An 11,775-nucleotide genomic window follows, 5' to 3' on the forward strand; every position below is an offset into this window, starting at 1 on the left:
CATTGGGAGACCCTTGACCTCATCTAAATCCTATTTGAAAACATAGATATTCTTGTTTTACTAGGCAATTGACCTGGTTAGGTTCAGGCTCTAAGTTCCAATCTGCCTTCTGCGGGCTGTAGTTCCAATGTCAGTTCAGATTTTAAAGACTTTGCAGTTCCAATTAGATCTGTCACATGTGTGCCACCCACGGGTCAGCCTGTGATGTACGCAGTTGCCTTTCTGGACGTTTGGTTCTTAAATTCTTTGAAATGCTAAGATCACATCCAGGCATGGACAGTTAGGGGTGACATCTAGGAGTTCACGAGTAACTTTATGGGGTCACTTTCTTGGTCTCCTTCCTTTGCAATCTACAGATACTTGTTCCCTGGGTGTCCCCCTTTTGCTTCGTTAGCTAGAAAGCTAAGGCTTTCATTAATCCTGCCCTGCTGCACATATTTGTGACTATGTACATACACATCCAGGGCCAACTGCTTGGAGGACAGAGAGAGAGTAAAAATCAAGGGGGAGTCACCCCACCTTCTTGGAATTACAGCTCCACTGATTAGAGGAGAAGGACCCCCAACACTCTACCCACTCAGTGGTCTCCCAAAGGGGCTGCTGCTACCACAACCGTTGCATTGCTTGGGGTCTGAAGTGTGAGAAGACAGAAAAGAAAAAAAAAAAAGATGAGGAAAATTTACACACTCTCTTATTTCAGTGTTAGAGTTCTCTTTTCACTCCTTGAGGCAGATCTAAGGGCTTCTTCTGGAGCTCTCTGTTTGTGCTGATACTAATTTCTGGGTTTTAGGCTGCAGTGTGTTCAGGCTGGGAGATACCAGGGGAAAAAAGAATGAAAAAATTGCCACTTGGTAATTTTTGGTTTGGTGGTACTTCAGATGGTGGTCTGCTTTCCCAGTCTTCCCATTACTGTTTACATCTCAGGGTACTCAAGTAGCTGTTTCACACATTTTGTCCAGGTTTTACAGCTGCATTTAGTGGGAGAGGCAGAGTGGATTGTGCTTACTCCGTCTTACCAGGAACCGGAAACTCCTGAAACAGAATGATATCAAAATTGAATAGGAAAAAGATGGAAACATGTTTTTTGAATGCTAATGTTTAAGGCAAACAGATACAATTAGGAGATGAAGATGTGGGTAGAAGTTTAAGTGAAAAATATTAATTCTGAAGGAGCCATCTAAGAATCTATAAAAGCTTTTGAAATTGAGAATACTGGTACTTGTTGTTTAATTTTAGATGAAAATGGATAGTTTCTATCTCTGGCATATGACTTAGTAGCTATGTTTATGCTTATAAGGAATGATTAATGTTTCAATTCACAGAAAAAAAAGAAGAGTGGGGAAGAGGAACATTCATGGGGGAATATGTGAAACAAGAGAGAAATGGAGTTTAAAAGTGTGTGTATGTATTAATATGTTTGAGTTTGATAATAAGGATAGTGAAGGACAGAAAGAGGAAAGCTGTTAGTGCTTGCGTCTCCTTAATGGGAAGAATAGAGGTCTGAGAAAAAACATGAATCATACTATTCTTTTGTAACCACGTGGTGGCACTGTTGGCATGAGACAGCTTAGTGCTGTCATTTGCAAAATAGGGTGTGTACATTCTAGGGATGTGCAAGACTATCCCTTGAGGTGGCTGAAGAAAATATTAGAACTTCAATCTCTATTTAGATTTTATTTTGAGAAAATGGAAATGAAGTAAGCTTTACTAGTATTTAATATGATTGATACTGGCTCCATCACTTAATCAGTAAGGCAGATAATTCTGTGTCACATGGTCTGCAAGAGGAATGAGAGCTCTATAACTCAGAGTTGGTGGTGGCTACCTCATCTGAACATACAGTGACATATTACAGCTTATATATTCTTGGTGAAATGGATTTACACACTACATTACTGATTATGGTAAATTAACACTCTTAAAGTGTACAAGTGACTTAAAGTATTTCCTGCAAAGAAACTGCTGGTCAAAATGATCCTAATAATTCCAGCCAACAATAACAACAAAAAAATGGAAGGGCAGCATGCCCCCTCCTGGTTTGGATTCTTTTTCAGATATGTCATGAGCTAAAAACAATGGCTCTTGGTGATATGCTATCTAGCAGCATTTTTTTTTTTGACAAAATATACCCACTTAACCAGTGTTTTTGAAGTGAAAGTGATGTTTTTGACCATAAATGAGAAAATAATGGCTTTTTGAAGAAAACTCATGCTTTGGAGAAATAATTTGGAAAACATATGTTTAAAAATATTTTCATCACTATGTGATTTTTGTTCCTGAGATTGACTGATTTATTATACCTATAAAACTCTTATATTTCAATGTTAATAAGGCTGTGAAACTGAACTTTCTAATCTGTTTAAAAATCTTCCAAATGAAGACTTTAGGTAGGTTTTAAGACCATTTGTGAAAAATACAAATATTAAATACCTTCCATTAATTTTGTAAAAAATAAGTAACATTATAGAAGATGGAAATTTATTGATCAGATATCAACACTTATATATGAGTATACTTTTTCCACAAGGACCTGTGTTTCTTTGTGAAGTATATTTTTCAACTAGGCAGTTATTAAAATCAAAAACCAAAATAAATTTAGAAACAGTCCATCAAATCACTGTATCACAAAATGTTATATCCGGACTTTCAAAAACAATGGAACATGTTGAATCATATTTCTCTTGCTAAAATACTATAAAAATATTAGTAATATTTTTAAGTAAGGCAAAAAAGTTTATGTCATCAATAAGTAAACTAAAATAAAATTTAACTCATATTTCTTATTTTCTTTAAAGTTTATTTTTGTGCATCTTCTTATAGATACAACCCTAATTATATTTAGCACTTTATACATTTTATTGTTTACCAGGTACTGTTACAAATGCTCTGCATGTATTAATTATTTTAACTCTCACAACACCTAATATATATACTAGTGTTCCCATTTAAAGAATCAGGAAGCTGAAGCAAAGGTAGGTTAAGAAACTGGCATAGGAGCAATTAGCTGATATGTGACAGAATCAAGATTTATTAATACAGTAATGCATATATTTAATTTATACATAAATTACTACATTTTTAAACCAATAAACAGATGAATAGAAGTATAGGATTAAAATTTAGAGGCAATTTGTCTAATGCTAATAGGCATGGTGGTGACATAAGAATGTGCTCACCCGTGTCCCCTGCATTGGCAGGCAGATTCTTAACCACTGCACCACCAGGGAAGCCCCCAAGAAGCCAGTCTTGGGCTCTTCAACGTGGAGTGAAAATTTAAAGATTCTTTTGGCAAGCAGTCTGAACTCAAGGTCCTTTTAGATTTTTATCATTGTTTCCCCTGAACTCTTTTTGATATTTTTAAAAAAATTATGGTAAAATGCACGTAACGGGTTTCCCTGGTGGCACAGTGGTTGAGAATCCGCCTGCCAATGCAGGGGACATGGGTTCGAGCCGTGGTCTGGGAAGATCCCACATGCCACAGAGCAGCTAAGCCCGTGCGCCACAACTACTGAGCCCATGTGCCGCAACTACGGCAGCCCACGTGCCTACAGCCTGTGCTCCACAACGAGAGAAGCCACTGCAATGAGAAGCCTGTGCACTGCAATGAAGAGTAGCCCCCGCTCTCCGCAACTAGAGAAAGCCCGCGCGCAGCAACGAACACCCAACACAGCCAAAAATAAATAAATTTATAAAAAATTAAAAAAAAAAGGAATACTTAAAAAAATGCACATAACATAAAATTTACCATCTAAACCATTTTCAAGTGTATATCTCAATAGTGTTAAGTATATTCACATTGTTGTGCAAGCAATCTCCAGAAATTTTTAATCTTGCAGAACTGAAACTACATAGCCATTAACAACAACTCTCCATGTCTCCTTCCCCTTAGCTCCTAGAAACCACCATTGTATTTTTTTTTTTTTTTTAACTTTTTGGCTGTACCTCAGGGCATGTGGGATCTTCCCCGACCAGGCATCGAACCCGCACCCCTGCAGTGGAAGTGCAGAGTTTTAACCGCTGGACTGATAGAGAAGTCCCCATTGTATTTTCTGTTCCTGTGACTTTGACTACCTAGATACTTCTTATAAGTGTAATCAATCACACAGTATTTGTCTTTTTGTAATTGGCTTATTTTACTTAGCATAATGTCTTTTAGGTTTAAACAGGTTATATAGCACGTGTCAGAATTTTCTTTTTTATGGCTGAATAATATTCTGTTGTATGTATACATCACATTTTGTTTATCCATTCACCTGTCAGTGGACACTGGGTTGTTTCCACCTTTGGGCTATTGTGAATAGTACTGCTAGGACAATGAGTGTACAAATATCTCTTCAAGACCATGCTTTCTTTTGAGTGTATCCCCAAATGTAGGCTTGGTGGATCATATGGAAATTCTACTTTTAATTTTTTGAGGAACCGCCATGCTCTTTTCCACAGTGACTGCACTATTTTACATTCTCATTAATAGTGCACAAGGGTTCTGATTTCTTTACATCCTTGTCAACAGTTGTTCCTTTTTTTTTTTTTTCCTTTTTATAATAGCTACCTTAATGGGTGTGAGGTGGATGTCTCATTGTGGGTTTTTTTTTTTCTTCCATGCCACGAGGTGTGTTTTATTTTCATTAATCATACAAATAATTTTCTGTCATAGCCCAGGTCAAACCGAGAATTTAGCAGTCCGATTGAAGGGTCCCCTCAGACACCCATGGGCCAGTGGCATCGGCACGGAGTGCCCAGGTTCACAGTGCAGCTTGTTGCTCGTGTCCATCTTGCAGGTGGCTCTTCCTCCACATCATGACTAAGGTCTCCAAGATGATGGGGGTGGAGAATCCTCCTGGTTCTTAGGAAATTTCACTTCGCTTGTTTCTCCTGTTTAATGGTCTCTTTGGTTGGCAGGGTGTTCTTCTCCTGCGTCTCCATCGTCTTTAGCTTGGCCTTATCGAAGCCGGCAATTTCCGCCATGTCGGGCTTGTCTGCCATTTCTTAAAGCAGTCCAAGAACTGTCACTCCAAGCCTGCGGTCCAGGTGCTCCCACTCGTGTCACTGCAGCAGGAGACTCATTGTGGTTTTGATTTGCATTTCCCTAATGACTAGAGATGTTGTATATCTTTTCATGTGCTTATTGGCCATTCATGTATCTTCTCTGGAGAAATGTCTATTCAGGTTCTTTACTCATTTTTGAATCAGGTTGTTTTTGTTACTGTTGTTGTTCTTAAATCTTAGGAGTTGTCTGTATATTTTGGGTTTTAACTCATTGTCAGATATATGGTTTGCACATATTTCCTCCCATTCCGTGGGTTGTCTTTTCACTCTCTTGATTGTGTCCTTGATACACAGACGTTTTAAATTTTGATGTAGTCCAATTTATCTATTTTAACTTTGGTTGGCTGTACCTTTGGTGTCATATCTGATGGGGTTCAGAACATGCTACACTAAAGTATGGCACCTTGGCATATTTAATCTTTTAAGTTGAAGGAGTTTGAGAAAACAGCAGAAGTAGGAAGGTTACTTTGACCCTCCCCTAACCTTTCACCCATGAAGTAGGTCATAAAGTCCTTATGTGAGAAGTGGTCTCCCTATATGAAGCAAAGGAGCATCCTTATCTCCAAAGACAACGGGATGCCACCAAAAATCCAAATAGGCCTTGCTAAGTTACCCCCAGTTTACTATGCTCACCTAATACTCCTTGCCCTATTATGTTTCTCCATGACTAGACACTCTTCATCAAACCTAGCATAAAAATACTCAGGTTTAACTGTTTGTTCAGATCTTGATTTCCTTATATTAAATAAATGTGTATGCTTTCTCCTGTTACTCTGTCTTGGTCAGTTTAATTTTCAAACCTAGCCAGGGATCCCAAGAAGGTGGAGGAAAAATTTTTTTCCCCTAAATTTGCTAGAAATTACTGCCAAATGCAATGTCATGAAGCTTTTACTCTGTATTTTCTTCTAAGACTTTTATAGTTTTTGCTCTCAGATTTAGATCTTTGATCCATTTTGAGTTAATTTTTGTGTATGGTATAAGGTAAGGATACAACTTTGTTCTTTCGCATGTGGATATCAGTTTACCGAAAATCGTTTTGAAAATGCTGTCTTTTTTCCCATTGAATGGCCTTGGCTCCCTCATCAGGAATCAAGTGACTGTGATTGTGAGGGTTTATTTCCGGGCTCTCTAATTCTATTCCATTGGTCTAGCTGTCTGTATTTATACAAATACCACATTGTTTTGATTATAGTATCTTTGTGATAAGCTTGAAAGACGTTTAACTTGTTCTTTTTCAAGATTGTTTTGGCTACTCAAGCTCTCTGTTTTACCATTACAACACAGTTATGAAGAGGGCAAAATGTGCAAAACATATATGAGGATTCATCATTTTTTCCCCAATAATCTTAATTTTTTGTTATTCAGATCATTTTCTGTGAAGTCTTTGAAGTTGCTATTGTATCATCATCCTTGTAAATTTATCTTCTTCATTTGTTCGCTGGAGTAACTCTTCCAGATTCTCTCATATGAGTGGCTTTGCAAGTGTTTTAACTGTGCTTTGACATCATGAAATCCTGCATCTTTTACAAGATGTGCAATTCTATCCTGAAGTAGATTTGCTCTTGTATTTCATGGTGCTAATAGAGGTTTACATATGATAACCAGTGAATGCTGCCTCAGTTGTCTCGATGGATTAGGAGATCTTTGTTTTAAGTAGGGAGGGATGTTTAAGTGGAGACTAATTTTTATAAATTGTCAGTTTTGTAGTGAATATTTTTACAGAATTAAACTCTGTGAATTTGGTGATTTTGATGGTAAACACTCAGATAAAGATAAGTTGTCATGGTTGAGGCTATGGGAATGGCTATGTTCTTCAGAGTAAAGTGCTTTGGGAGAGCTGGAAAGAAAATCAAAGTACTCATGAGGCCACTAACTTTTAGAGGGTTGAGGACAAAAATATTTGAAGTTCCTGGGAATGAGTTTTCAAGGAATTATGATAAGAATTGGACTAATTAAAAAAAGCAGGTCTTTAATGCATTTTGAGTTTACTTTTGCTTGTGGTGTTAGGGAGTGTTCTAATTTCATTCTTTTACATGTAGCTGTCCAGTTTTTCTGGCATCACTTATTAAGAGATTGTCTTTTCTCCACTGTATATCCTTGCCTCCTTTGTCATAGATCAATTGACCATAGGTGCGTGGGTTTATCTCTGGGCTTTCTATCCTGTTCCATTGAACTATTATTTCTGTTTTTCTGCCAGTACCATATTGATTACTGTAGCTTTGTAGTATAGTCTGAAGTCAGGGAGTCTGATTCCTCCAGCTCCGTTTTTTTCCCTCAAGACTGCTTTGGCTATTTGGGGTCTTTTGTGTTTCCATACAAATTTTAAACCATAAAAAGGAATGAAATCCAGTCATTTGTAGAGATGTGGATGGACCTAGAGACTGTCATACAGAGTGAAGTAAGTCAGAAAGAGAAAAACAAATATCGTATATTAACACATATACGTGGATTCTAGAAAAATGGTACAGAAGAACTGGTTTGCAAGGCAGAAATAGAGACACAGATGTAGAGAACAAACGTATGGACACCAAGGGGGGAAAGCAAGAGGGGGTGGTGGTGGTGGGATGAGTTGGGAGATGGGGATTGACATATATACACCAATATGTATAAAATGGGTAACTAATAAGAACCTGCTGTATAAAAAATAAAATAAAATAAAATGCAAAAAAAAGAAATAAAAATACAAAATAAATAAATAAAAAAACCAGGTATTAAATAAATAATGAAGAGAATTTCAGATTAGTTTCTCAGGAAGACTGATTGCTGAGGAAAGAGAAATACGGGATGTGGAGTTCTCCTGTAAGAAAGAAAGAGGAGAATACAGTTGATAGATGCAAAAGGACTTTGGGTTTCAATTTCTTTTAAAATAAATCGGGAGGTAAGAGATGTGTCTCCCATTGAGCTCCCATTGTCACACACTTTCATATTTTTATGCACAGACTTTTGCAGAGGCACAATTAGAGACCATACAAAGCTTTACATTTTTGAATGTATACTTGAACATGGTTCCATCTCCATTTTCTCTGTCCTGTAAATTACTCCTGCAGGGCATTTGTCACAGCTGGCATCCACCCACCCTGATGTCAGTTAATAACAGCTGAGAGTATTTCCCCTCAGAACTATTTGCAATTTAATGAGGGATTATAGAAATTTAATAGAATGATATACAAAAGAAAAGTTATAAATATATAATGGTGGCATTTCAAGCACATTTATAAAGTCATATTGTTTTATTCATTCTCCACTCATTTCTGTTAAGGGTATTTATTGAGTTATGTGCTAGTTACAGTGTTAGACCTAGAACACAAAAATAATCAAGTCCTTAAGAAGTTTGCTATCTAAGTAGTTCTCAACCAGAAGGCAACAATACTGTTGTCTTCATGTTTGAACATATCTGGGGGCAGTTTGGGTTGTCCCATTGACTTGGGGGACATTATTGGTATTTAGTGGGCAGGGACACTCTGGAAAGATTTGCACAAAGAAGAATTATCCAGCTCTAACCAGTGGTGTCTCCATTGATAAACAAATGCTAGAATAAGAATAATACTAGTAGTAATGATTTATTATATACCTGTGCTGTGTTAACCACTTTATCTGCGTTGTCTAATTTAATCTCACCTTGACACTTTGGAGTAAATACTATCTCCATTTTCCTGAATAGCTGAAAGGATAAAGAACTTTCTCAAGGCTACATTGCTAAGTAAATGGAAGAACCAGATTTTAAACAGTGTCCTAGATTAGACCCTGGAACCTACAGTCTTAATAACTGGACCATAGAGCTTCTTAAGCTAAAGATAAAACGAAACCTGGAGATCATGCTTGAGCAACCCAGAGGGCACAGACTATGATTTATTCATCTCTCTTCCTTATACCTAGTACAAAGACTGCTGTAATGCTTCTCCTTTATATGTCATTTTATTTAGTTTAATCCTGCTCATTTTTATAGATAAAGAAAACTGAAGTTCAGGAAGGTTAAACCCTTCTAGTATGTGGCAGAGCTGAGATTAGAATCCAAGGAAAGTAGTCTAGCCACCATGGAAAACAGTTATGACAGTTACTCAAAAAATGAAAAATAAAAACTACCATATGATCTGGCAACCCCACTTCTGGGAAATAAGCTAAAAGAAATGAAGTCAATATCTTGAAGAGCTATCTGTACCCCCATGTTCATTGCAGCGTTGTTTGCAATAGCCAAAAAATAGAAGAATCTGTATCAATTGACAGATGAATGGATAAAGAAAATACGGTGTGTGTGTGCACACACACACATATATATATGATGGAATATTATTCAGCCATGAGAAAAGGAAATCCTGCCATTTGTGACAACATGGATGAAGCTTGAGGGCACTATGCTAAGTGACATAAGTCAGATAGAGACAGACAGATATTGTATGATCACGCTTAGAGGTGGAATCTAAAGAAGCCAAATTCATATTGTTGCCTGGGGTGTGGGGGGGGGATGGGGAGATGTTGGTAAAAGGACATAAACTTAAAAGGTTACTAAATTCTAGGGGTCTAATGTATAGCATGGTGACTATAATTAGCAATGCTGTATTGTAGGCTTGAAAGTTGGTAAAGGAGTAGATCTTAAATATTTTGATCACACAAAGAAAGAAAATGGTAATTATATGAGGTGATAGATGTGTTATCTAACCTTATTGTGGTAATTCTTTTATGATATATACATGTATCAAATTATCACGTTGTATACCTTAAACTTACACAATGTTATATATCAATTATATTTCAATAAAGCTGAAAAAATATAGAGAAGGGATTTGACAATTTGGCAGCAGCTTATCTCTCTTAGTTTATCCACTTTCCTAGTCCCTCAGTCCCTGGTGTCTGTTTACACCGTATGTTGGCAAACTTTTTTCTGTAAAGGGCCAGGTAGTGAATACTTTAGGCTTTGCAAGTTATATGGTCTCTGTCACAACTGTTCTCTCTGTTGTTTTAACAAGAAAGTAGCAAAAAATTAAAAAATTAACAAAAAAGAAAGTAGCCATAGATAATTTGTAAACAAATAGACATGGTTGTGTTCCAATAAAACTTTATATACAAGAACAGGTGATGGGTCAGATTTGGCCCATGGACCATAGTTGCTATCCCTTGGTCTATCTCCAGTGGTGCACTTTGTCCTTTTAGATCAATTTATACTTGAATCATCACTGATAACTTGGAATAAGCCTGGTAAACATTCAGAACAGTATTCCTCAAACTCGTTGTTCAGGAATACTTAAGAACTATTTTAGGAATGTAGATTCCTAAGTCCCGCTCCTAAAGATTCTGATACAGAATGTCTGAGGAAGGGCCTCAGCATCTGTACTTCTGGCCCCTGGCTCTGATAACACACAACAAAGTTTGAAAAGCATAAGTTTATGGCTTCAGTAGATAACTTTGAAAAGACATAATAGGAAATAAATCTCTGTGTAATTTCAGTTTCACCCACAATCCTAGCTCCATGCCCAAACCTCTTGTTTACTGAACAAAATATCCATTTCATCTCAGAACCTCATATCATTGCATCCTTTCCTCATTTATTCAGAGGCAGACACATTTAAGTAAAAATAGTCACCATCAGAATACTAATTGGCCATAAGCTAACATAAGGATATCTATTCAGCTGAATTCAATTACCAGTAAAATTTTGTGCTCTAAATGGTGTAATTGTAATCCGGTTTAGGCTTTTTAACCCCTGGTGATTTTTGTTGCATTTTGCTTTGTGATGGGTGGAAACCAGGCTTGGTTGCTGGGCGCTGGCAAAGCAAGAATAAGGGGAAATAGCACCACAGCCACTCTAAGCAATCTTCCATTGCAGTGAGTCACTAAGTCTCCATAACCACCGGTAGCTCTACGTGGTTCTGTTGTTATTTGAATTTTTCCCCAAGTAGAACAAGGGCTTATTTTTCATCAACACTCTTCTATTTTGTGATGATTGTTATTGGTAAATTCAGCTAAATTTAAGGTGTTTCAGCATCCACATCCACAGGTATCCCTGCTATGACTCAGGAGTAAGAGTGGCCAAGTGTACAGAAAGGACAGCATACAGAAAATATGGTTTAAACTCACTACATTAGTGTGGATAAGACGGTTGGGCAGATCTTGCCACAGAAGTGAAAGTGTCCTCCCCCAGTGCATCCTACCCAAAGGTACATGAGGTTGGTACATTTTATTATTAGTGAGGTAAACTTTGATCGTGTGTTTAAGGTGGTGTCTGCGAGGTTTCTTCAATGTAGATTAAAATTTTTCCTTTATAATTAACAAGCATCTTGTTGGGAGATACTCTGATGCTATGAAAATTAGTGAGTTGAGTTGGTTTTGAGGAAATATCCAAAATGGACACATTTAACTCTGTGCTTATGAATGATGTGTATCAGAGAAATTGGTGGCTGAAAGTGATTATTATACTAGGAACTAATCTGAAAGCCCCTCATTTGAGACAGAGAGAATGGTTCACCTAAAGCCAACTGTGAATTTGGCCTTAGAATTGGGATGGCCATCAGCCCAGCCCACTTCCTCACCTCAGATTACTTTATTCCTTCCTGACCCCCCTTAGGATATATACCATCCAACCAGAGTTTGCTGGTCTTTGATTGTGTTTGTGCTATAGAGACAGAACCATTTAAGTCTTCCCCTTCTTCCACTCATTAAAAATAATTGTTGTCAATCAGTCAACATCTCTCTTTCTCCCACTCTGCAGTGAGAGATCTGTTTTAACTAACTTGA

At 37.2% G+C, this 11,775-nt stretch overlaps 1 protein-coding gene across 1 annotated transcript; it reads right to left on the reverse strand.

The window, feature by feature from the left end:
• Positions 1–4,775: 4,775 nt before the first annotated feature.
• LOC116742547 (thymosin beta-10-like) lies at positions 4,776–4,983 on the reverse strand. Its single transcript, XM_032610264.1, has one exon. It carries the CDS (start codon positions 4,981–4,983, stop codon positions 4,855–4,857), a length of 129 nt encoding a protein of 42 aa, XP_032466155.1. The 3' UTR covers positions 4,776–4,854.
• Between the last annotated feature and the right edge of the window lie 6,792 nt (positions 4,984–11,775).

The sequence above is a fragment of the Phocoena sinus genome, chromosome 17 (assembly GCF_008692025.1).
Source record: "Phocoena sinus isolate mPhoSin1 chromosome 17, mPhoSin1.pri, whole genome shotgun sequence".
Classification (NCBI taxonomy): domain Eukaryota; kingdom Metazoa; phylum Chordata; class Mammalia; order Artiodactyla; family Phocoenidae; genus Phocoena; species Phocoena sinus.

Excerpts from the sequence above, each read along its gene's own strand:
- LOC116742547 (XM_032610264.1), bottom strand. The coding sequence starts at position 4,983 with ATGGCAGACAAGCCCGACATGGCGGAAATTGCCGGCTTCGATAAGGCC.